Genomic DNA, 27,252 nt, shown 5'->3' with positions numbered 1-27,252 from the left:
TTAAAGCAAATTTTCAGTGAAATTACCCTCTCACTCCTAAAGTAGTCAATCAGACGAAATGTGACTGGAGTCTGGAGGTCGCTTCTTCAGTTTGGAGAGTGTGAGATATTGCTACTACTGTCTTTAGGGCAAAAGACGTCTGTTTATCCAACATTTCTCCTGAAACGAAGGGCAGTGTGTTCCTCACTTCACTGCAGTAAGTGTGTACTCTACGGACAAGGCTTTACTTAGATTTTAGAAGAAGAAAAAACAGCTTTTCGGGAATTAGCTTCTCTGCATTTGACCCATCCGTGGCAGTGACTGGGTGAGCTTGTGAAACTCCACAGGTGTGTGTGTGAATGGATGAATGTGTGAAACTCTCCACGGGTGTGAGTGACTGGGTGAGTGTGTGTAGCTCTGTCTAGGGTGTGTTCTAAGCAGACTCTGGACACACCATGACACTGAACACAACGAAGCCCTTACAGAAGATGAATGAATGAATGAACGAACTAAACCCAGAAACCTGTCTTTAAATCTCTTGCCTCTTCAGGATCCCAGTAACTCCACCACAGACTGCAAACAAATGTAAAAAAGCCCAAGCAGAATATAAAGATCTGTATTTATTATTTATTGATAATTTTTAATCATGACACATATGTACAGTAATAAGTTATATATACACAGGGTTGTTTCTGGCCTCTGCTATTTCCTAAAGTTTTACTCCTTTGTCATAAAATAATGTTAATGAGGTAAGTCAACCGGGTCTGTACAGATGTTGGTCACTGATCGTGACCAGATGTTTTGATAGCTTTCTACATTCTTCCCCCAGAGTTCTGCTTTATCTTGCTGTCAGGCACTTACAGAAATTTAACAAGTGAGTTATGCGCTTAAAAGCAAAGACGTCCTACACACACACACACACACACACACACACACACACACACACCGTTTTCAGGGAGGGGGAGTCTGCTTTGAGTCCAGCACTTGTCTCTCGGAGCTTATTAAGGCTCTGAACCCGGGCCTGGGTCACTGAATGGGCACAAGGTCCCACTCTCTCTGCTCTTTAATGCTTCATTTCTACCTCCTGCTGGCAGTTAAGCTCTCACTCCACCGCCCCACTCGCTTTATGGCTTTTCCATTTGGTCCAGTTGGTTAATGAGGTGCTGGAAATCACAGGCACTTTACACCAGCAGTTGTAAAACACCAATTCCAGCCAATTAGAACCAGCGCCGGCAGCTAGCCACGGGAAAACACGCTGAGTTAACGAGGGACGACGGGTCCTGGATTGGAGCGCTAAGTCTCCACGGCTTAGACACGTTCAGGATACAGGGTGGATGGTTCCCAAATCTTACACAGATGTTACAGATGTACAAGGTGGCTCCTATCCTATATGAACAAAACCATTTATAATCGGCCATAGGCTTCACATCTTCCAGTCTAACTAGTGCCCTGTCTGTGTAGTAGCTCTAGTGGAGTGCACTATGTAGGGAGTAAGGTGCTGTTTTGGACACATCTCAAGCCTCTCCTCCATTGGTGTTTTGCTGCACTGTCGATGCTGGAGGTGAGATCTGATCTGACTGGATGCGTACATGTCACATGCCCACATCAGATATGTATCTGATTGACAAGCGCATATACAATGAACTCACATCAGATTTTACATGTTCACACAGCCCTGAAAAGATCAGATTTAAGTCACTTCAGTCAAGTAACTTGAACATAGTCAAAGGTACCTTCTTTTTTCGTTTTCTGATGGATGTCCTGTGGACAGCAGAGGAGCAAGTGATACCTCTGTGTGTGCATCATTCAGGCGCAGAAAAATGATTGCGGATACTTTTTTGTAGTCACTTTTGGTGCATAAAGGAATTGAGATGAAATTTAATAGGTCAACGCATCTGTTTATGGAAATAACCTCAACTGGGGCGTCCAGCGCAAACTGTACAAACACTTCAGCACTTGTTTGGATGTGTTGGTCAGTACAAAAACTAGGGCAAGCGCAGCAAAAAAGACAAATCCGAGGATGACTTCATGTTCTGCTGTGGAGCCTGGACTGAAATCCTGACCAGTGCCAAGCTGCTCAAGCTTTTCTGTCCTATCAGAGTCAGCCCAGAGCTCAAAACTCACCCTCAGACGTGAGGGTCACCTCCAGCGTCTCTTTCAGCACCCGGAGGGTGGGTAGTGAGAGTAAAAATGATGTCTTATTAAGTGAAATCATCTTAAAGCTGGCCAATATGTTGAGTATTTCACGTTATGAGACTATGGTGGCAAGGTAATGAGTATGAAACATATTTTATAATGTTATGTGGTTGTTTTAAGCGAGTTTATCCAGAATTTTTGAACTTTTCCCATCAGCGGATTACTTTGCGTTTTTCTACGAAATCGTTTTTGAAACACAGCCGTGATCCATTACTAAAAAAAGCCCAGCAAAATACATCTAGAGATCGTTAAAAACATATGATATTTTGACTGAATTGCACAATGCGAGATATTCAATATATCGACTGGATTTAAGATGCTTTCCCTCAGTATGTTCTTCATGTGATTCGGAGCAAGGAAAGTGTCCGGTTGCTAGACGCTGGCGCAGCGCGAGGACAGTGGGGGATGCTGGCGTGGAGGTGGAGCACCGTTGGCGGGTTCCTCGAGGATATCTGAGCACAGGGCCTCCACCACGTCCAGCCTCTCGATGTGGACAAGGCGGGTCAGCAGGTCTGGGATGCTGTATCCAGCGGTGCTGACCCTGTCGAACAGCTGGAGGCCGTCGGTCATCCCCCCGATCTCATCCCTTCTCAACCCGAAGCTCTCTGCCAGGTGTCGCCACGTCTTTACCACTGCTCGGTCTGTGCTGTAGGTGGCACTCAGCATCCGGCTCGTACGCTCCAGGCAGTCGAACGGCAGCTCGATGGGGCTCAGGCCTGCGGAGATACGGTCGTACAATCAGTACAAATCAGCACCGCAAACACTGTTCACTGTAAAGCTTTGGAAACGATGTCCCCTACTGGTCATGTGACCACAACTCATCTCTTGAAAAAGTCATATGATGTAGAAAAAACAGATGAATCAACTACCACCATGTACCGGTGCCTCATTTGCATTCCATTTCCATTAAGCACACACACTCATTAATTCAGATGTTTTGGTTGTGAGCCAGTAATGATATAGAGGCTCATGGTTGCATTTATAGGCAGTTTGATGTGGAGTAGTGCGCCCCCTGCAGACCACACTGTAAAGCGGTCTCACTGGATTCTTCGTCAGCCACGAATCCAAGGAGCGTTTGAACCTCTTTAAAAGATCACTGCACAATTTTACAAGCTGCCGTTGTGAGTCGGATAAAAACAAATGTGATCTCTGATGTAGCTGGAAAGTTAGTGCTGGTCGTCTGCGTTGCGTGACATTAAGTGATGACTCCCTCTGGACAATCAGCTCTCTGCAAAGTTTACACGCCACGGTTTAGTCCCAACTCAGCTCGCTCTGAACCACGAGAGAAAAGTAACTGCTTCCAGGACCAGGACGTGATGGTGATAGTTCTGATAGTTCCAGATGCTACTTTGAGGAACGAGGGCCACAGTCTGAATGTGGTGCAGAAGTATATTTTCCAACGCATCTGTTCATTCCCAGAGAACATCTGATACACACAACACTATTATGTGGCACAAAGCTGCGAAAGACAGCAGAGACCTTGGAGAGACCTTGAAGGGAAATGTGGAAGAAGCTGCTTGAGGCAGCTGCAGGGTTTGTCAGAAGTCCAGGCAAGTTTGTGGTCTCCTGACAAGCTTAAAGAAGTAGCTGCTACAGCAAAAACAATCACACTGACAGCTTCTAAGGTTGGTCCAAACCACTACAATCCACTAGCAGAGCCTCCCTCTGCAGGTCTTAGCCCCGGGTTGTGCCATGGGTGGTCTGTGAGCCGTGGGGAAGAGGAGGGATATCTATGGAGACTAATGTCCAACACAAAAATGTAACATGCACTACCTCATATATTTTCTTTTTAAAACTGCACCAGCAGTAGCTCCCATCTGTGGGAAAAGGATTTCAGAGGGAGTTGTGAAAAATAATATTTTGCATCAAATAATTTCAATAAATTCCAAACACAGCAAACCAGCCAATCACAGAGCAACCACCTCATTTACATATCAATTGTTTTCTAAAGCCTGGCCCACAGTACAGCTCTTCCTGACAATCGAGAAATGTCTCGGTTTTAGAGTGATTGTAAGGAGTCCATAGTTTTTACTCCTCCCCTCTCCCCGTGTAACTGGGACCCCGAGTGTGAATCATAAACAGGAAACATGCTGAATATTCACGACTCAGAATCCCGTAGTGTGGGTAGACCTGACTCTCGGGTGTGAAACGTCACGTTAACGTGTGTAAATCACTCAGAGACGAGCGAGGGCCATGGTTTGAAAACACCACCGTGTTGTTTCCATTCACGAGAGCCTCCCGCCTCCGCTCTTACGTTGGTAGAAATTCATGGGAAACTCCCTCAAAGTTCCGAGGAGTGGAGCTGTCTGTCGGGTGTGAGCAGTCTGAAAGTGTGTGGTGTGTATTCAGGGTGGAGTGTGTGGCGCTAACAAGGATTAAGCACAGAAAAATCTGTGGAAAAATGGCATCATGTGTGTGGCGCCTCATGTTTTCGACATCGGTCAAGATTTTTTAAACCCTGTGAGTGGGCCAGGCGTAAGGGTGTGGGACATGAATTCGGTGGTCCTCAGTGAGTCTGAGAATCTCCAGGTATTTTCTCAGGTAAATTGGGTGTAAACACAAGGCCAGGTAAGTCTCAGAGTCTTAGAGTCTGTTTTGTACTGGTTCTGCACACCATTTTCATATATTCCCTCCCTGGAGACCAATACAATTTGGGTCGTACCCATGAAGTGGAGGTGGTCTGAATAAAAAAACATTAAAAACTGGTTTGACTTCCTCTGGAACATATTTTCTTAAACTGGGAAAAGGTCAGTGTTTAATTCTGCACAGTGCCACTCCAGGTGGCATTCATTTCGCTGTCAAAACATCAAGAAAACACACACACGTACATCTCCATGGAAAAGCCCGGTTCCAAATGTCCTGCTTTTGTTTGCTCAGTTTTAATGTATTCAAGAAACAAGATGCGTGACAGATGTCCTGAGAAAAGCAAACGAACAACAAGAGCGTTCCCTCGCTCCAGATGCCGGAGGAGAAGACGCTCAGTGACCCGAAAAACCACACATTTATAGCGCACTTCTCAAAAAACAACTTAAAATAGAGTTTTTAAAGTTTTCTGAGAAGTTCTCCCAGAAAATCGAGGCAGGGAGGAAAAGGGTGGCACAGATTCGACACGACGTTCTGGCACTGGGTCCGAAACCCGAATCCGTGCCATCTCTGGATCTAGCCCTGGTTCTGACCTGGTGTTCTAAGAGGACTGTGCCTGATGTACACTGCATACTGGGCCCTTTCTGTGAGGATCTGATGGCATTCAGCCACATGAGTGTCAGTGAGTTTCTGGATCACACACACTGCTCCAGCTCATCAGGACAGAGCTCTGCTGGACATGGAGACTTTAGGTTCATGTGCAGCTGCTCTATAGAGATCTATGCAGATTATGCAGGCTGTGAGTGCACATCTGAACGTCCATGTGTACAACGGCTGCTGAATGGGTGTCTTCATTTTTGTTCTGTTGTGTTTCCTCCTCTAAGGCTGTGAAGCACAGAGTCCAGTGGGTGTCCAGTGTAACACAGCGAATGGAATCTCATTCGTAGACATTACGATGTCTGTAACAATGTCCTCAATGTAAGGAGTTTGGAGAATATTGTGCTGAAGGTTTAATGGAAGGGCGACATGGTAGTGCAGCAGGTAGTGTCAAAGTCACCCACAGTTGACTCCGGGTGACTGTCTGTGAGGAGTTTGGTGTGTTCTCCCTGTGTCTGCGTGGGTTTCCTCCAGGTGACTGTCTGTGAGGAGTGTGGTGTGTTCTCCCTGTGTCTGTGTGGGTTTCCTCCGTTGGTAGGTGGTTTGGTGACTCAAAAGTGTCTGTAGGTGTGAATGTATGAGTGTGTGTTGTCCTGTTCCTGCCTTGTGCCCAAAGATTTCAGGTAGGCTCCGGACCCACCATGACCCGGAAGTGCTTACAGACAATGAATAAACGAATGAATGAATGACTGAATGAATGATGAATAAATTAGTTTGTGGAGTTATAAAAAGACAACATAGTCCTCACCCTCTGCCACACTGCAGGCTTTAGTGTAAAGATCCAGGATCTTTTTCCTCCGACTGTGAATCTGTAGAGAGAGAGAGAGAGAGAGAGAACAGTGAGGAAAAGGGTAAAAACAGAGTGCGAGAGACAGAAGTAAAACCGAAAACGTAAGAGAGTCAACACAGAGAAATAGATGAGAAAAGAGAAAGGGAAAAAATCAGTTTTAGAGAAATCAGAGAAAAAGAAGAGAGAAGAAAGAGAACATAAAGTGAGAGAGCACAGAGGAAGAGGACAAAAGAACAGGAAAGAGCAGTGTGGGAGACAGAAATAAAACAGAATTCAGAGAAAAGAGAAAGACAGATGGAGAGACAGGGAGAAAACACAGACAGAAGGCAAGAGATGACAGAGGAAGGGAGAGAAAAGAAATGGAAAAAACAAAGACACAGAGAGAGAGAGAGATCAGAGTGAGTCACGCTGTGGAAACCTGAGCCATCATCACATCATCATCCTCCTCATCCTCACTGTGCTCCTTTCATCTCGTCTTCCTCTCATTTCAGTGCTGTGTTAGTGTTAATGCACTCCCAGGTCAAACAGAGTTACTTTATAAATCAAGTCTTTCTTCAGAACTTCATCCAGAACAGTGAAACCACCTCCCTGTTCCTACACTCACTGCCCACCCTCTCAGCTCCACTGTCCACCCCGTCTTCTATCTGTAGCCGTCTGTTACTCTGCATACTTTCCCCCTGCTCTCTAAGGCTCAGAACCCCTTCAGAGCAGGCATGATTTTGCCGGTGAATCATTCTCTAGTGTCTGTTGTGCTGGTATGAATGGATCAGACTCAGCAGTTGCGGCTGGAGTTTTTAAATCCTATGTCCACTCACTGTCCACTCTGTGAGACACTCCTACCTCCTAGATGTCCTCTGGTCCTTCATCAGTGGACACAGGACCAGTCCAGCAGTGACACTGAGAGGTTTAAAAACTCCAGAAGCAATGCTGTGTCTGATCCAGAGTGTCACTGTTGTCTAGTTCTCTGGAGAGTGTGTGTAAGGGATGTAGAGAGTGTGTGTGGGACTCTGACCCCTGTGGCTTTGCTGCTACAGCTGCTGTTGTTGTTGTTGTTGATGATGGAGCCGATGGATGGGGCTTTGTCTCGCGTGATGTGGACGAGGGACAGTAGACAGAGGTCGGCAGTGTCCTGTTTCTCTTGCGCCGCCTCCTCGTCGCTGTCGATGCTGCGACTCAGCAGCTGCTCGTTCTCTGACGACGCGTCATTTTCACTGAAAGCACAAACAACACAGGGGTTAACGATGTAAGCGCTCACGAGTGTGTTTGACTTTGTAAAGGGGATGTGCAAACCCCCTCCACCCCTCTGAATGATTTGTTGCCTTCTAATGTGAACACTACAGAGCTAACACTGCATTCACTGCCACCTGTGATGGGTTTAAAGTGCCCTGTGAATGCGAACGCTGTGACTAGCGCCTTGTTTTTAGCTCGTAGCTGTAGGCTAATCTCTGCACTGAAGAGTCACAGCTGTAATCTTCCTCCTGAACCACAAGCAGCTTGTTGTCGAAGAGAAGCAACAGAAAGCCTTTGTTTCCAGACACTCAATACCTGCGCCAGGCTGGCAGCCGCTAGCGCATTAGCACATCGCCTGGCATGCTCTGCTAGGCCACACTATGCAATGTCTGTGTGTGAGTGTGTGAGGTAGGGCCCCTGCTTACAAACACTGTCTGCTCATACGGCAGCATTGTGTCTGTGTTGTTTTTGCAGGATGTATGAATCTAACAGAGTAGATACTGGGGTATTATAGCAACATATTGTGTTTTTTGGGGCCTACACTGAAGTTAAGGTGGAAGGAGCGGGTGAAAATACCACATTGTGATGCTCAGAGACACTATCAGAATACACCATCAATATCTGATATTTATGATGCACAGAAAAAGCAGTGAAACGTTAAAATTGTCCAATATTCAATGTCTCACCTCTGTCTCAATAAAAAATGTGCTCTTTATATCTGTCTATCAATTGTGCGCCCCTCTATTACACAGAGCAGATTAGTGAGTACACGTTTCCACTGCATGGTACCTACACGCCTTGGCTGTACTCTCTGTTTAGTACCACTCCCCCCCCCCCCCCCCCTGGCAGGCTTTGGAAACCACAACAACGGTGGCGGTAATGTTAAGCGTTGTTTACTCATCGTGTATTGGCTGGTTGTTCTTGTTTGGGACTGAACACAGCTCCACCATCAGTTCAGACAGATCAGTAGAGTTTGTTCCTTCCTTGTTTCAGTGTCCAGCTCTGGCTGAATTCTTTCATTGGCCACTGATCCAAGGAGTGTTTGAACCCCTTCAAAGACCAGGGTGTAATTTTACGAGCTGCTGTTGTGAGTTGAATAAAAAACAAATGGATCTCTGCTGTAACTGGAGATTTTACAGATGGAAAGTTAGTGCTGGTTGTCTGCACTGAGTGGTGTAGAGTGACGACTCTGTGTGTGTGTGTGTGTGTTTTGCAGTGCTTCTTTCCGGTCAGGCCACATTGTTCTCATCTTATTCTGGCTGTTTTCACCTGTTTGACCTGGTCAAGGAGCAAATATACCAATTCTTACCTAGTGTTCCTTTAAAGTCAAGAGAACGTCAAATCATCTTAAATCTAATTGCTATCTCTAATATTCCACATAACACTCTGAGTGCTGTGAGGATGTTTCCGATTTCTGAATGTCCTTTCCCGTTCGTGGAGTTATCTTTTCCAAGCAAGTGTCTAACTGCACTGGCAGATCATTTACCTTCTTCATAGCATTAATTCTTAAAGCTCAGTGACTGAAAACAGGTTAAATATTTTAATATTCGTCTTTCAATAACCTCATCATGAGGAATCTGAGTGATCTCACTTGCAGTGAGAGGGTCTTTAGTGATGGGGTGAATTTGGTTTTTCCACATCGTGTCTAAACAAAGGGCACAAACACACACTCGTTAACACACACACACACACAGAGCAAAAGATTCCCATCCCGCTGGAAGAGCTGGCAGCTAAACTCCGCTGCTGGAACTTGTCCTGTGGTGACTTAATTACCGGTAGAGTCTCGCGCTGAGGATCAGATAAAGAAAGAAAACACAGCCTCGCTTCAAGTTACAGAAGATTACAATTGCTTTCTTCTTCCTGTTGCATTTATAGCAGGCTTACATCCTTCGACACGGACGAGGAGCTCTTCTCCATGGTTCACAGATTGTAATTGATTTATTAGGTGTACAATACATTTTAAAGTGCTTTTGTGTAGCGTATAATTGTAATTCAGAATTTCTCTGCCTCTTTAGTCACTTTACTGTTACTGTGTGTCATATTAAATATCACAGTTGTCATTTTATTTAACAGAAAATAACCTAAAAATGAAGTAGTGAGAAAACAGCGAGTGAAGAATTGATTTGTTCTGTTCTTGGGGATAATATTGTTTGGGTTTAGACGATTTAAAGATGGAATGCTTTTATAGATCCCCAGTGTGCTTTACATTCTCTGGGACATTAGGGAGTCTCCTACACCTCCACCAACGTGATGCAGCCTCTTCCTGGACGATGCTCCCGCAGCCAATTTGCTCCAGTCCCTCACCACACGTCAGCTATTAGAGGAGACGAGAGGGAGGGACAGAGCAGTTTATTGAAGACGGAGGCCACCGGAGCAGATTTAGGACATCGGGGTCACACTGAGCCCTGTTCCAGGTTCTGCCCCGAGGTCTTTACTGACCTCAAGACCTCGGTTTTAAGTTTCATCTGAAGGACGGCGCTGTTTATTCAGTGTAGCGTCCCCCTCACTGCACCCAGGCATTGTGATCCACAAAGAGAACAGGGATAGTGCCCCCTGCTGGACCCACCTCTTCATTATACACATCCAGTATGAGCTGAGAGTCGTGCTTTTTTGCCTCACCTTTTCACTGTTTTTGGCGGCGGCGGCTTGAGTTTGTCGAATTCGTCTTTTTCCGCAAATATCACCACGCTCTCTGAAAAACAACACACAACAAGATTTCATTAGTGAATAACTCTTTTCTGATTGTGGAAGTCCAGCAGCTCCTCTGATATCACTGCAGACTGGGGCAGAGCTGCTACAGAGTCGCGCTAGTCGCCTGGGAATGAAGCACTGCTCTTTTTTTATTTGTGTCCTGATGATGTATCAGGATCTTGAAGGGTCGTCCTGTAAACCTCTACAGAGCAGCATGGAATGAGAAAAGCGAGTGTCCACACACTTTTGGCCATTGGTGGGCACTGTAGATGCCGGTTGGTCTCTAAAAACTGTACAACCGTGCACACTGTGCAGGTGTTTCTGATAAAGCGGCCACATGTTTTAAAATGACAGCAAGGCCTCGGGGAGATAAGAGCTTTTCATATGACAGACCACCCGCTGAGAGCTGAGGGGCACAGAGTGAAAGAGAGAGAGAGAGAAAGAGAGAGATGATTGACACTAGCCCTTTGCTCGAGGAAAAGCCTTGGTCCATGGTTTGACATCTGTAAACATCTGGATCTGACACTGTTCACAGCAGGTGCCTCACATGTTTCTGTTTATCGTTTCATTTCAGCTAGACTTTGCTTTTCTTCTCCTGTGTGTGTGTGTGTGTGTGTGTGTGGCTCCAAGCTCCAAAGTGATCCGTCTGTGCTTTTGCCTCTCAGCGTTGATCTGTTCTTTAACCCCCTCGCCTCAAACTGACAGATGAAGGCTCTAGTCACGCAGAGCAGGACTGAGTAATTTCAGCCTTGATGGAGGACTGACCCTCAGGGGCAACCCCAACCCTCACTCTGCCTAATATCGATGCTGACTTCATATTTGCTCTGCTCGATACCGACCCTGTACTTCACTCTGCCCTATACTAACCATATACCTTTCTCAGCTTGATACCGATACTGACCCCATACTGTGCTCTGCCTGATACCGACCCGATACCTTGCTCTGCTCGATACCTATCTGATACCTTGCTCAGTCTGATACCAACTTAATAACTTGCTATGCCCGATACCGACCCAAAACCATGCTCTGCCCGATATGGACCTGATACCTTGTTCTGCCTGATACCGACCTGATACCTTGTTCTGCCCAATACGAACCCAATACTTGGCTTGGCCTGATACCGACATTGACCCCAAACTTCACTCTACAGGATACCGACCGGATACTTTGCTTGGCCTTATACCAATACTGACCCCATACTTTGCTCTGCCCGATACCGACCCGATACCTTGCTCTGCCCGATATTGATGCTGACCCCATACTTTTCTCTGCTCGATACCGACCCTGTACCTCACTCTGCCCAATACGAACCCAATACATTGCTTGGCCTGATACCGACATTGACCCCATACTTCACTCTGCCCGATACTGTCCCAATACGTCATTCTGCCCAATACCAACCCAATGCCTTGCTCAGACTGATACCGATACTGACCCCATACTTTGATCTGCACGATACCGACCCGATACCTTGCTCTGCTCGATATCGACCTGTTTCTTTGCTCTGCCTGATACCGACCCGATACCTTGCTCTGCCCAATACGACCTGATACCTCGCTCTGCCCGATACCAACCCAATACCTTGCTTTGCCTGATACCAATACTGACCCCATACCTCGTTCTGCCCGATACCAACCAGATACCTTGCTCTGCCTAAAACCGACCTGATACTTCACTCTGCCAGATACTGGCCCGAGACCTCACTCTGTCTGATGCCAACTTGAAACCTCGCTCTGCCCGATAGGACTCGATGACTTGCTCTGCCGATTGCCGACACAATACATTGCACTGCCCAATACCTCGCCTCGATACCTCAGTGTCACTGACACACATCATATATCATTGTGTAGCAGCCCCTAAATGAGTGAGTATATCTGAAAGTTTCCAACCATGAGTGTGTGTGCGAGTGTTCTAGAAGTGTGTGTGCGAGTGTTCTAGAAGTGTGTGAATAAATGACTATGTGAATGAATGACGTGATGTGTGTTTGTGAGTAAGTGAATATGTGTGAACTGAGTGTGTCAGTGAAAAAGTGAATATGTGAGTGAAGAAATGTGAGAGTATAACTAAATACATGAGATAATGTATGTGAATGAATGTGTGACTCCTGAGCCTCTGATCTCACTGCTTTTTATGTGGCTCGTTGCCATCAAATCCTCACAGCAAACTTTAGAGAGTGTTCACAGGAGAGTCTAGACAGCATCTGACATCAAGTCGTGCTACAGTATGTACAGTATAAAACGTTCAGGCGAATTCTTTAGATTGAAAAACCGATGATTGATTGCTCAGAGGTTCGTCACTAACCGAAAGCATGGGTCAATGGATTATTCCCACAGCGCCACCTGCTGTTTCCCTCCCCGCATCCCACAGCCTTTCATCACGACAGAAGGCGTGTGGTGACCACAGACCTCCCCAGAGATAACGGGAACTAGAGCCAGACCCACGACAGGAACGATGAGCAATAAATGTGCAGCTGTATTCAGTAAGTGACGTCTTTAGATCACCACCAAGAGACACCTCTCTTCTCTTGCCTATTTTAATAATAATAATAATAATAACAGACTTATTAAACTGCTCTTATCAAATGTCAAAATGCAGCTGAAAGGGCTTCACAGAAACAACATGAAGGCAAAGAACATAAATGAGGAAGGAAGATATTTTATTTTTTATTTAAATAAAAACATTTTAAAAAGTAAAAAACGAGCAAAAATTCTAAGTATTTCAAAAGAGTTTGATTAAAAAAATAAATGAACCTAACAAATAAATAAATTAATTAAAAATAAATATGAAAACTATATAGACACATTAACATAAAACACAATTAATAATGTAATAAATATAAATAAAAAACGAATATTTTATAATACATAAAAATACACATATCAAATAAATAAATAAACAAATAAACTAAGTAAATAAATCAATAATAAAACAAATAAATAAATAAACATCTGATTTACAAGAACTAGAATAAAGAAAACTCTAAAACGGGTTAAAAGTAGCGTGCAGTTTGGTCCTACCTTTGACCTCCTTCTTCTCCTCCTGTTTGCTGGTGGGGGGCTCCATGGTCTTGACGATCTGTCCAGAGCAGCACGCTGAAATCAGACAGAGACATTCACTTTGTGCTTCTTAAAGAAAACACTGTCTCTTTAAAGCACTGATGGTTTTATTTAATGTCTGTGGAATTGGGAATGATGCAGGAATGCCAGTGTGTGTGTGTGTGTGTGTGTGTGTGTGTGTGTGTGTGTGTTCTTACTCATACACTTCGCAAAGCTTCTCGAGTTGCAGGACCACCATGAGCCGCTCATGTGTGAATACTTACGGCACATTAATGCGGGAGTTCTGAGACGTGACTAACGCAGCGGCCCAAGGCTGGAGCTAATGTAACCTGATGCTAATCGCTCGCTACAGTTAGCAGCATAAAACAAGCTTTACAGGAGCAATCAGTTATCTTCTCCACTCCGAGTTCTTCACGTTCTGAAACAGCAGCTACACTGACACCTGGTGGCCTGGGGGTACCAGGGACTCTGTGTTAAACCTGTTTAACAAGGTGTTCAATTAAGTTTTAAAAGATTCTGTAGCTGTAGCTGTAATTCTAAGTTCAAACATTCGTCGGCTCTTCTGTCATTTTATGTTTGTCGCGTACGTTGCGTAGCATTAAAAATAACGTAAAAATGAAGTAGTGTGAAAAACGGCGAGTGAAGAATTTATTGGGCGCTGCATTCGTTATAAGCTCCATCAGGAAAAGCATGTGATGGATTTGTTCTGTTCTTGGGGATAATATTGTATCCAAAAGTACGTGTGAGTTTGGGTTTAGTCGATTTAAAGATGGGGATTTCAGTGTCAGAGACTGGGAACATAGTGCATTTATACTTCATTTTTAGGTTGTTTTTTTGTTGATTAAAAGGTGAATTGTGAGAGAAAGTTACTGTAAAATGACAAAAGAGTGGAGAATGTTTGAATTTTGAATTACACATAAACTGGTTCAATCCGGGCGGCACGGTGGTGCAGCATTGTGTCGCAGTCACACAGCTCCAGGGGCCTGGAGGTTGTGGGTTCGATTCCCGCTCCGGGTGACTGTCTGTGAGGAGTTGGTGTGTTCTCCCTGTGTCTGCGTGGGTTTCCTCCGGATGCTCCGGTTTACTCCCACAGTCCAAATACACATGTTGGTAGGTGGATTGGCGACTCAAAAGTGTCCGTAGGTGTGAGTGTGTGAGTGAATGTGTGAGTGTGTGTGTTGCCCTGTGAAGGACTGGCGCCCCCTCCAGGGTGTGTTCCCGCCTTGTGCCCAATGATTCCAGGTAGGCTCTGGACCCACCGCGACCCTGAACTGGATAAGGGTTACAGATAATGAATGAATGAATGGTTCATTCCGACTCCGCAGATTGTTTCAGAAATTACATGGTGAATATGACTTATTCCTCCTTCCAAAAATGTCTGGGATTCAAGAAATGATTAGAAATATAGTTCTCGGAGCTAATGCTAATCTCATTTCAGGTTTGAGATTGTTGCATGGATATTATTCAATTATTTAAGTCTTTTCTCGACAGTGTTGAGTTGTTTTTAGTGAAATGTGTGGGTATGAGCTGTTTACGCACCTTGTCCGCTCGGCTTGGCCTTGAGGATGTAGAACATGATGATCATCACGATGGCGATGGCCATGATGAAGATGGTTGACATGGCGATGATGAGGGCGGTTGCTAGGTGACCCTGTCCTGTTGGATCTATGAAAAACAAGATTACAAGGTTAATTTCACCAATTCCCCCAAACCGATGCGTTACTAAACTGTGGAGATGTATAGACAGTGATGGAGTCAGAGCAGTGGACAGTGGTGATGAATGGAACCAGACGTCCTCCTCTAAAAGCTCCTCAAACAAGTCTGAGAATGGGTTTGTAGACATGGAGACGTCTGGTTCCATTCACCACTGCTGTGTAGAAACCCGAGTCTCTCATCACTGTGTTTACAGCTCAGCCCATGAATACTGAAGGTGTCCCACCTTTCTCTGCATGAGGGAAGATGGTGGTGCTGGCGGAGGAGACCCCAGGAACTCGTCCTGACGCAACAGCTGTTGTTTTCATGCCTGAAAAATGGAGTGATACTCTCAGCATTCGGGTAAAAATTTACTTATAAAAGCTCCTAAAGCTGTGTTTGATTTTATTTTCCTTTGGTTCACATCTATATTTTCTTGGTTGCTGTAAATGTGTGTTGTTTAATTTGTGTGTTACAGTCAAATGTGTGTGTGTGTGTGTGTGTGTCTCTCCAAGAATTCTACACAGTAAAACACTTCTGGCTTTGACTCCTGTATCATAACCTCCCTAAAAACCACATATCTCCTGTTGATTTTTTATTTAAATGTATCTGAGAACAACAAACCTGCTCTGAGTAAAACTGTCATGATCCACCCAATAGAAATGCTCCAAAATAAGTTGGAGATGTTAGCATTCGAACGAAAGAAAAGGAATTAGAGCTAGTTATTAAGCTCAAGATTTATGTGTCAGTTCCTTGTGATTCATATTCAGTCACTGGAGGTTTTCCTGGTGGAACCAGAGCATCATGCGGCTGTGAGAATGAAGAGTGTGTGGGATTTGCAGGGTTTAGAGGGTTAACCGTCATCAGTGAATCCTGCCCCAACACAGAGCAGTGACAGCAGCAGTGGGTCATTACCCAACAGCAGCCTGACCGCAGCCTAAACCCGCGGCCGAAGCAAAACATTACGTTTCCACTCAACCTTGTGCCGCACTGAAGCCACTGTTTATGAAACGGCGCAGGAATCCACTCATGGACCCTTCATTTGAAATGAAAACGAAAAAACCCTTAGCGTAAACCCCTTTAAAACCCACTGAAACCACTTCCTACTGCCGGGACCCCCCTCCACCCCGCTGTAATAAACATTATTGCTCCTAGCTCCTCTTTAATTGCGGTGGCGGGTTCGAGGACATAGGTTCGGCTGCTGGAATGTTGTTTGGAATAGAGTCTCGCTCCCACAGATTAACAGTGACATGATCTCAGTGGTAAACAGCTCGGGAGGAACAGCTAAATCAAGCTAATACTATCCACCTCCGGAAACTGCAAGAAAGACCAGCAGACATCGGCTAAAGAACTCTGGAAACTGGTTCTCCTATCACCAAGCAAGGCCAGGCTGGGTGTCCGGGAAAAAGAGCTGAAATTTAAAGGTGAAGCTCCAGAGTCAGTGGTTTGACCCCGTGACCCTAATTCTGCAACAAAACCCTGATACACACTGAACACAGAAACCGGATCTAAACTTTGACTCGTAAAAAATGTGACGGGGTGGTTGTTAGTTTGATGCAGTGATGAGGAGTCAAATAAAACAGTCGACTCTTTGACTCTGACTCCCAGTTGACTCTAGTTGTATAAATACATTTTAAAGTGTTTCTTGTGTATAATTGTAATTCCACTGAATGTGTGAGTGTGTGTCGCCCTGTGAAGGACTGGCGCCCTTATGAAACACTTTCCAGCCACTGGACGCTTGGTTTTCAGCTAGAGCTTCAAGGCAGGGTAGTTCAAAGCTCACTTTCGAGAAAAATCAGTGATGCACAAACTGCTAAGTGGAACCCGATCTCACATTTGGAGAGACTTCAGGAAGCCATCCCGAGGAAAAAAGGAGCAGAGCCGGGATGTGGAATGCCTTGGGCGGCTAATTATGACTGATTATTAATCTGAACTAGCGTCAGGTTTCCTCCTGTATTTCCCTACGTCCTGTCAGTCAGGAGACGTCGTTCTGTTCTGATACAAGAGGCTTGATCTGAGAAAGAAGGAGCCAAGACTGAGCTAAGGCTGATTTAGAGTTAAGACTGAGCTAGACCAGAGATAAGACAATAAGATTGAAGCAGAACTAAGGTAAAATGGAGCTAAGTGTGAGCTAGAACTGAGCTAAGAATGAGCTAAAAGTGAGACAAGACTGATCCAGGATTGAGCAAAGACTGAATCAAGATTCAGCGAAGACTGAATGAGATAGAGGCAAGGCTGAGCTAATAATGAGATAAGCAAAGACTGAGCCAAAACTGAGCTAGGACTAAGTTAGACCTGAGACTAAGTGAGTCTCAGCTGAACATTTCTATTGGTCCATTCACCATGGAGTGTTTAGGGAAAGTGGAAATCCTTAAACAGTGACTTCAAAGCATCTTTTGTTTCTAACAGTGATAATACAAACCCCTAGGGTCACACTGATCAGGAACACACAATGCTATCCCTCTCTGAGCTCATCTCTGGTTCCGACCACAGTGTTCGAGGCCTGCGAGGCACATTACACAGAGTGTGGACAGTGGAAGGAGACAGGAGACATTTTTTCGAGCTTTCACTGCAAGCAGAAGCAGGTTAATAATCTTTTTATGCCCTCCAAACTTTTAATTATTATACGCAAACTGAGCGCAATTTGCAGATTACCTGGCGAGTGTGAGCACGCCTCGAAACTGCGCTTTCCCTCCACATAGTTTTACATTAGACGCAGTGGTTAGAGACCTTTCATTAAAATACACCTCCACCTCTTCTTCCACTTACACCAGGATTCTCTCTCCCCTCTCTTGCTCGTCTCGTCTCGTCTCGTCTCAAGAGAAACAATTAGAGACTCGGGAAAACGCCCGCTTTGAGTGAAAGACAATTGTGTGTGTATTCTTTGTGAAATGAAGGGCATTGATAAGGTGTCACCACTGTAAGAGTCTCAGCTCTTCTGGGAAGGCTTTACTCTAGATGTTGGAACACTGCTGTGAGAATTTGATGGCATTCAGCCTTTGCATGAACGTTGGAGAAGTCAGATGCTGTTGTTTAATAATTAGCTCAGTGTCATAAATCATCCCAGTGGTATTCAGTGCAGCTCCATCACTCCTGAGAAAGCATCTATTTTAATAAATACCCATCCACAGTGGCTGCACTTTCTCAGAGGAACAAATTAGTGCTCATAGGTTGCTCTGTAATGGCTCAGGAGACATAACTCCAGAGGAGAGATGTGTGAGATTATTGAGGTCTTTAACTCAGGAGACAAATTTGAGCAGCAGGAAGAAGAGAAACTACAGTGACACTAGGAAGGTCGTCTTTGCCGTTGTTATTTCCTCTGGGTTAAAGTAGCCAAACTCAGTTTGAGGGGCGTCCACTAATGTTTAGACAAGGATTGCATGTAATTTGCATATGCAACAAATCACTCAAACTAAATTACCATCTCGGTCAGAGTTTCTGATCTCCCGCTGATATAATGAGCAACTTTAAAAACAATTCTTGAGGTAGTGCATCATGTTTATGGAGCAACTAAAAGGAGGAACGCCTGCCAACAGCTGCTTGTCGTTCTCTGCCATCGTCTTTTAATCCACTCCGTCCACAGTGGGCTCCACCGAACCATGCCTTTTTCACAGAATGCAGCGTTTCAGGGGATTTTATTTTATTTTAACGATATATGGCTGTTTCTGTGCTTCTATTTCAGTCTGATCTGGGGCACAGGATCTTTATTGAACTGACGGGATTCATACCTTCAGTTAAAAAAACAAAGATATGTTGAATATTTGGTCAAAATTAATGATATTCATTCAATTTATTTTTACGTAATTTATGTGTGAACAGAAACACTCTAAAATGACATTATAAAATCTTACGTTGAATTCTTGGAGTGAAAAATTACTCATTTGTCTTGTGCTAAATTACAGTGTTTAACCCATTTAATATCTGTATACGTTTGATTTAAGAATTTAGAATGGGAGTGTTGTTCTTCTTATTATTGTTATGGATGTTCAGTGATCTACTGAACATTTAAAGAGTTTAGAAGATTTAATTCACATTAATCCCTGATTTTTAACTCTGAAATTATGAACTGAACTCATTTATTTGCCATTTTGTATGAAACAAGTAGACTCAGTAAGTAAAAGTAAAAATGTTATTGCTCATGGGTTTCTCTATAATGGCTCAGTTGACTGTGATTCCCCTAAAACACCGTAGGACACATGAGAGTGAGAGAGAGAGATAACGCAGATAAATGAGAGAGTGTAGTTTAGTTCAGCTGGTAAATCCAAGCACAGTTTGTATCTTTTCGGAGATCCCCACTGAAACTCAAATGGAGATCACTGAGGTCTTTATATTTATCTCAGAAGACACATTTGAGCGAGAGGAGACTAATGCTTAAGTCTCCTTTATCTTTCCATCTGATCTTATTGTTGTCTGGGAGAAACGTACCAAGACGTTAAGAAGAGCTCCGTTTTGATTTCTCTTTACCCTGGGATCTTTTAACCTTTGATGAGCTCCTGGCATTTTTCAGTTTTATAACTTAACAGTAGCTCATTGTTTTCCACCTCGTTACTGTATAAAAAACCCTGAAAATCTTAAGGGCTTACTTCAGTAGAAATTGCTCCTGTTTTATTTCTTGTTCCCAAACACTGGCACTAGCTGCTAGTGCTGCGATTAGCAGCTAACGTGGGGCTCTGGTGTGTGTCACAGTGAGTGTGTGGTTAACTCAGGCTTCAGGTATTCGCTTTCAATCGCAAAGTTAGCATCGATTTTTCTAAAAAAAAAAAGAAAAAAAGAAAAAAAAACAGCCAAGACAGGGCGAATGAATCTGTTAATATACGCAGCGTTTAGCGGCTAACGCACTCCAGACGCTCACTAGCCGCAGCTTTACAGATGACCTGCTATTTGTAGCATTAAAAAAGGGCTGTGGTTGAGTGTGTGTGTGAGTGTGTGTGAGTGTGTGTGTGTGTGTGTGGCCCCTGCACTAAACTCTTTTTAAAAGAATATGCATTGAGCTAGCCTAGCGCAACTGGAAGCATTTAGCGTAATTGAGTATTTATGAACTGGCAGGAGAGATGGAGAGGTGAAGGAGAGAAAAGGAATAGAGAGAGAGAGAGAGAGAGAGCGAGAGAGAAGTAGCATGTAGTAAACAGTAACATTTTCTAGCGTGCATGTAATTAATTACAATAAATAAGGATTAGTATTTTCCTGACACACACACACACTCACACACACACACAGACTTATTTAAGTTTTCTTACACTCTTTAGTGTTGCGGGGAGCGTTTTGACAGGAGTGACAGACCATTCCGTAAAGATTGCGAGGTCGACTGTCCAGGATGTAGTACCTGTGGAGCATAAAATATTTAAAACATAGATATATTTTATTTATAGTTTATGTAGAGCAACATATCTAATTAACACAGATGTTTCCCCTCTCTGAACAATGATGACATGCTCTTGTTTAATAAATTTAATTCCTCATTATCTGTAAACATGGACAGATACATTTTAATTTTGGTTATTTTTCCTGCTGCAGAGTTTTGCTGAATGGGGTTTTCTAGTGTAAATAAATGACAGATTTAATTAGTGTGTATAAACTCCATTCTGAGGTCAGAAATATTTACAAATTAACTTCTGCCATTCCATTCATATTTTTTTGTAATTGTATGTTTTTTTTCTGGCCCAGCGCATTAAAACAAGAAGGAAAATTATGTGCAGAGGGGATATTACATTTTTTTTCTTTAAATTTAATGAAATCTGTTGCAAGATAGTGTCGTTTAAGGCGAATAATGTCAAAACTAAAGGAAATAAATCAAAGTCCTGACCTCCATAAAGAACGGAAAATTACTTCAAACTCAGCTGTCAAACAGATCAAAATAATTCAAATCTAATAAATATATAATAAAATCAGCATCAGCAAAACCCCTGCATTTTTCTTGATCAAAGATGTTAGATGTTTTACTTGGTGACTGCAAGTATATATTAGGTTTTTTTTTAGCCCTCTACCCACAGGCCTGAGATAAAAAAAACAAAAACATTAAAAAGAAAAGAGTACAGTGTGTGGAGAGTTTATTAAATTCACTCAATAATGTTCCTTTAAAAAGCAGCACTTTGTATATTTACATTAAAAGGGATTGGAACCAGACTTTGTTCTTTAAGTGGGTACAGCCCAGGACCGCATACACACTCTGGGAAAGTGTGTGTGTGTGTGTGTGTGAGTATCTGCAAAATCACTACTCTGTAAGAGTTTATCTGCCTCATTGTACCCACTGTGCTCTTTGGTAGGGGGTGGTATACGGCTTGCTATTTAAAAAACATCTGCATTTTATATTTTTTATTTTTGTTATTATTATTTTTGGCATAATTTGAAAGAAGCAATTGAACAAACAAAAAAGCCAAATATTCTCTAAAACAGAAATTCTTATAATTAAGAATAGTTAGTTAGTTATAGTTAGTTAATATAAAAAAACAAATATTTAATATAAAAAACTAAGAATGGAAATAAAGAGATTTGAAAATTTAGATTTTGTATTTTTATTCGTAAACTAAAAAACGTAAATACTATATCTTACCAACGTTAACGATTTTGTAAACATATATATGCTAATTCTAAAAGTGGTAAGCCAATGAAAACAAGGATTTTAATTTTTTTTTTCCAGCATGAAGTTGAAAAGCCAGTGTGTAATAGTTTTGCAGTTTGTTAAATGTCAGTGCCAGGGGTGAGCTGCACATCTGTGAAGACTCTGTTAATGCTGTGGGGAACACATTCTGCCTTCTTTATGACATCTTTTTCAGGGGCATCCATTTTCTACAGCGTCAGCGGTATCTACAGAGACAGGATCGTCCACTCACCCGGGCAGACAGGGCCCACACTCCGCGTCACTCTGGATCGTCCCCGGGATCAGCACCGTCGCTCGATACAGAGAATCGCAGTCTTTGTGTCTCCGACAGATCTCATACTTTCCCCTGGAGAACTTCCCCGAGGGACATGGCACACAGGCATAGTCCTCATCTCTGCTGCCATAACCACAGTTCTGAAAATAACACACACACAATATGTGCATGTATTAATAACAATTACAGATTAAAATTCCTAACCTTTACAGACCACAGCTTTCACTAGAACTACAAAATTAAAACTTATTTTATACGAACTATTTCTACATGAGTATATTTCTTGTAAAATTTCTGATTTAGAAGCTGTCTGGCAGCTGCATGTTTAAACTATTAAACTTGTTTTTAAGTAGAAGAGGAGATTTTAAATAAAAAATTATTAAAATATATAATTACAAATGTATTCAATAAACTACAACCCCAACATCAAAATGACCTCCAGCTGTTTTTTTATTAGAACCACGTTCTTTTCCAACATTTTGCTGCTGATTCATTGCTGCCATCAATTTCTAAATGGTATTAATAATTTTCATGAAATGGAATTGAATGTCTGTTGTATTGTGTATAAAATATGGGTTTATGAGATCTGCAAAGCATTGCATTCTGTTTAAATTCACATTTATTTACATTTTACACAGTGTCTTAACTTTTTTGGAATTGTAGTTGTAGGTTCTGCGTAGTATTTTGGCAAAAACAAATACATCTTCAGGACTTCAGGAGCTAAACCGAAGGCCTTAAACCAAAGGCATTATTATTTAAACTCATTTTAAAGCTTTTTAAAGTGAGGTATTAATTTTAAATGTCAGGGAAAGCACTTAAAGCAACGTCTCCTGACCCGTGCGTGACCCCTCCACAGCAAGACTTCCCACAGGTAGTGTCTGTTTTTTAATGCGGCAGATGTGTTCATCCCTTCTTCCACTCGTCAAAACAAGCCGGCGTAATTAAGGTAATGACTCCGATTATCAGGCTGCGCTTTGGTGGGTGAGGTGTCTTTGTTGTGAGGAAAAGAGCCCTCCAGTTAAAGGCTGAATCAATCAAACACCACCGTCTCCCCCAGAGCCTTGAACCCAAACCCAGGGCATAGGAACCTGACTGGCACCGCGCATCTGAACTTGTTTAACCATCGACTCTTCATCCAAACCTTCTCTCAAATCGCCTTCTCTCCTTTACTGAGTTCTGAGGGCGTCCCTCCACCTCTCCTCCATTCTTCCTCATCAGAAACATGAGGAGAACACCAGAACGACGGGCTCTCAAGCTTTTCAAGGCCTTTATTGAAACAAGATCGTCCGAACGCCCCACGCTTTATTGGATTGCACTGGAATGCCATGTTCAGAGGCTTTTACTTTTCATCAGAATCCATCTGCAGCGCCCTCTTGTCTTTTTGATTATTATTAAAAAAGCATTAGCATGAAAACTTTTGGCTTTGGTTAAACGGCTCAGCCGCATCGGCAAATATTTCCCTAAGTTTAACCAACTGTCCTCGAGGTTCATACTGAGTTTTAGGAGAGAACAACCTTCTGATACTTTAGAAACGATGCAACGATCACATATCGATCATTTAACTTACTTTAAAATCAATAGAATTATCAGGTATTGAGAGAGGAGAGAAAGAGTGAGAGAGTGGAAGACAGAGGAGAGAAAGATGGAGAGAGAGGAAGGGGAAAGAGACAGAGAAAGATGGGGAAAGAGAGAGAGAGAGAGAGAGAGAGAGAGAGAGAGAGAGAGAGAGCGTGAGTGAGTGAGAGTGGAAGAGGAAGACAGGAGAAAGGCAGAGAGAAAGATTGAGAGAGGGAGGATAGTCTATAGGAAAGAAAGAGTGAGAGTTGAAGAGAGCGAGAAGAAGGAGAGAGTCAATGATGAGGGGAGAAAGAGACAGAAAGAGAGGTGAGGTGAGGGAAAGATCGATAGAAGAGAACGAGTGAGAGAGTGGAAGAGAGAGAAAGACAAGGAAGATGGAGAGATATAGGAAGAGGGGGAGGAAAAGGGTGAATGAGAGAGAGAGAGCGAGAGTGAGAGAGAGAGAGAGAGGATGAGCCTGAACCAGAGTCCTCCAACGGAGAAACGCTCTCTTTCACTCCCTTGTTTATCTGTGGTGGGCGACCTTCACAAACCACCAGAAAGTCTCTGATCTTCTCTGAAACGACTGACGGTATCAGTTTAAAAATGAGAGACAGTCAGGAGAAGATCACAAGTCTCGTCGATTACAGGAGAAGAGTCGTTCATTACAGACAGAGAAGAACGAGGAGATCAAAGGAAGGAGAGAGAGAGAGAGAGGGGCGAGAGAAAGAAGAAAGACAGAAAGATGCGGAAGAGAGATTGAGAGTTTGAGAGACAGTGAAGAGAGAGTGTGTGTGTGTGAGAGAGAGAGAGAGAGAGAGAGAGAGAGAGAGACAAAGTGAGAGTGAATAGAAGGTGTACAGAAAAAGTTTAGAAGTGTGTGAGTGAATGTGTGTGTGTATGTGTTTATGTGTGAGAGTGTGTGTGTGTGTGAGTGTGTGTGTGTGTGTGTGTGTGTGTGTGTGTGTGCTGGTAAATGCTGTAGTTTTGGACTCATTACTGAGGACGGTGTTGTTCTGCTACATTAACACTGCCCTCTGGTTCCAATCTGTCCATCTCAGCTCCGCCCACCAACAGCTACCTCCACTAACACCAGGCTCCTGTGTGTGTGTGTGTGTGTGTGTGTGTTTTGTATGTATATATGTGATTATTTTTAAGTCTAAGTTTATGTGTTTGTATGTATCTCTGTGTGTGTTTTTGCACATAGGTGTAAGTGTGTGTACATGTATGGTAGTGTATTTGTGTGGTGGTTTGTGTGTGTGTGTGTGTGTGTGTGTGTGTGTGTGTATTGGAAAGTATGTATTGGTAATTGCTAATTTTTGAATGATTGTGTGTTTTTGGTGTGTGTGTGTGTGTGTGTGTTTTACCATGTACGGTTCGTATCCTGGTTGACAGGGAGGGCACGGCTGGCAGCTGCTGGTGGTTTGGTTATAAAACTCATTCTCTCCACAGCTGGAATATTCTGCCCTCAACCCACACACACTGGACACCTGTAAACACACACACACACACACACACACACACACCATTTTAATAAACTTACATAAAAAAATACAATCAAAACCAGCAATAAATAATTTTCGGCACTGATTCTTCTTTACGTTCTGAAACAGCGTTTACACTGACACCTATTGGCCTGAATGTGTCGGAGACTCTGTAAATGGAAGCCCCCACATCAAGGACCCCCTCTGTGGAGCGTAAACTGTTTCATTCATGGACGACAGGGAAGTTTGTCCTTCATCTTGCGTGAGTTGCACTTTATAGAAAACGTAACGTTTAACAAAGACTTTAAAAATATTACTTTATTTTGACATATTCCTTTTGTTTATTAATACAGTATTTCTGAGAATTTCCTGGGTATTATAAAAGGGCTCTCTGCTCCTGTCAGAAATCTGAGAACACAACAGCAGGAAAACAAGTGTGCGTTAGGTTTCACACGTGACCCTGAGACGCAAACGCAGCTGTGCACTTTTCTGACACGACTGACCACAGACGACTCCGGGAGCGTCCACTGATCATAAATATTTGGACATGGGCAGGAGCAGGGTCCATGATTCTCTCCTTCAACCTACACACACACACACACACACACACACACACAAAGCCAAAACTACAGACCACAAGACGTGTCACTCACAGCCAATCAATCAACATTTATCTCCGCCCACTGCTTTAATTACATTCCGGTTTGTGTGTGGTTTAATTACTGCCCAAATTCTTCTCTCTCTCTCTGTGTATTCAAGAGTGTGTCTGTGTTTATCTCTCTCAGTGTGTGTGTGTCCATGTGTGTGTTGTGTGTGTCTCACTCTCTATTTCTTTGTGTGTCACTCTTTTTGTGTGTATCTTTGTTTGTGTGTGTGTCATTCTCTCTGTGTGTGTGTGTCATTCTCTCTGTGTGTTTGTGTCACTCTGTGTGTGTGTGTCACTCTCTCTGTGTGTCTGTGTCACTGTGTGTGTGTGTGTGTGTGTGTGTGTGTGTGTGTGTGTGTGTGTGAGTGTTTGTTTGCAGAGGGAAAGCAGGCGAACTGGAGCCAAATCCACAAATAAACTCAATTTGTCTGGACTCATGCTTGGTTTGTTCATCTAATAAACATCGGCACTTTTCACAGAAACTCGCTGCACAAACACGTGAGAGACGGCGAGAACAAAGTGAGTCAGAGGGGGCGCAAAATAAACCAACGACAACAAAGCATCTGCCAGAGGAACGCTCTGGAAACACCTCACTCCTTTTTTTTCCACAACCAGCCTCAGCTACACACACACACACACACACACACACGCTCGGTGTACAAGCGTTTGTAGACATCTTTTATAATGAGTGACCTCAGCCACTTTAAAGCAACAGTATGTGATAAACTAACAGCTTCAAAATCATCGTGATGCATTGAGGGAAACAGGGCCTCTGTCATTGCTACTCTGAGCTTAGCACTGCGGAAACTGCGCTATGTAACTTTTGGTGGAGGGCAGGAAAGCACCCACATTCCCTGCCCCTGCCTCTCCCTCTTCCCCTTGATTTCAGGAAGGTGCTGTAAACGTGAATGAATTGCAGGTTTAAATCGGTTAGTCGTGGTGTTACCTGTGTTGACCAGCGGGGGTGGGGGGTGGGGGGTTGTGGTGGTTGTGATCCCTGCGGGAATCCCTGGGAAACCCTCTGTGACTGAGCCTGCAGCAAAACCCCTGGAGCAACTGTCCCAAATCTAACATACTGTTACTTTAAGGTGGAAATGTAAACATATATAAAATAAATGATCTCCTTAATGACTCAGTAGTTTCTTCCAGACAAAGGTGAGATCAGATGGAGAAACATCTGAGATTTTAGTGTATCTCCTGCTGCTCAAATGTGTCTCAAACTGATCTCACACGTCTCCTGTAGAATTTTAGTGGAGATCTCAGTGAAGTCATAAACTGTGCTCAGATTTGCCCCATGAACTGGACCCTACTCTCTCCCCTTCATCTCTGCCTCACATCTCCTTTTTGTCTCACTCGTTTTCTCCTAATGAGTTCTAGGAGAATCACCACTGTCTCGTGAGCCATTACAGAGCATCCTATGAGCAATAACATTTTCCTATGGGAAAACATAAGACACTCTGGAGCAGCTGCATAAGCCTAAAGTCACCAAGCCCAATGCCAAGAGTCCACCAGAGGGGCATAAATCCCCTCAACACCAAGCTGTGGAACAGTGGGACTGCAGCTCCATCCAGTAGCTTTGGGTCCAACATCAGCACCTGACCTCACCCCTGTTTGTGTGAATGCCATCAACTCCTCACAGCAATGTTCCAACACCTAGAGCATTGTCTGCAGATGTCTGCACACTTCTGGCCATGTTCTGTATTAAAGCGACGCCCTGGTGGTGTACGTGAGCCGCTCTGTGAGGCGGAGAACCCAGCGGCGCTGCTGTGTGAAGTGCACTTTGTGTCAGTTTTGAGGTAATGAGTGGGATTATGCCCCA

At 43.5% G+C, this 27,252-nt stretch overlaps 1 protein-coding gene across 1 annotated transcript; it reads right to left on the bottom strand.

The window, feature by feature from the left end:
* Positions 1-624: 624 nt before the first annotated feature.
* edar (ectodysplasin A receptor) lies at positions 625-26,212 on the bottom strand. The gene is made up of 11 exons (XM_066686886.1): positions 26,165-26,212; positions 24,671-24,793; positions 21,705-21,886; positions 20,112-20,197; positions 15,122-15,205; positions 14,722-14,847; positions 13,144-13,218; positions 10,055-10,127; positions 7,218-7,416; positions 6,164-6,224; positions 625-2,891 (listed from the first exon to the last, which is right to left on the bottom strand). The coding sequence occupies exons 1-11, from the start codon at positions 26,210-26,212 to the stop codon at positions 2,548-2,550; spliced, it is 1,401 nt and encodes a 466-aa protein (XP_066542983.1). The 3' UTR covers positions 625-2,547.
* Positions 26,213-27,252: the final 1,040 nt, after the last annotated feature.

This window comes from Hoplias malabaricus, chromosome 12 (genome assembly GCF_029633855.1).
Source record: "Hoplias malabaricus isolate fHopMal1 chromosome 12, fHopMal1.hap1, whole genome shotgun sequence".
NCBI lineage: Eukaryota > Metazoa > Chordata > Actinopteri > Characiformes > Erythrinidae > Hoplias > Hoplias malabaricus.
Note: the sequence above shows the minus strand (reverse complement) of the source record. Positions and strands in the feature narration are given on the sequence as shown.

What these genes read in the sequence shown, in the direction of transcription:
- edar (XM_066686886.1), bottom strand. Translation starts at nt 26,212, where the DNA reads ATGACAGAGGCCCTGTTTCCCTCAATGCATCACGATGATTTTGAAGCT. An exon ending in CAGGATACGAACCGTACATG is followed by an intron (nt 21,887 to 24,670) that starts GTAAAACACACA and finishes TGTTATTTTCAG; the next exon opens with AACTGTGGTTATGGCAGCAG. An exon ending in CTTCCCTCATGCAGAGAAAG is followed by an intron (nt 14,848 to 15,121) that starts GTGGGACACCTT and finishes TGTTTTTCATAG; the next exon opens with ATCCAACAGGACAGGGTCAC.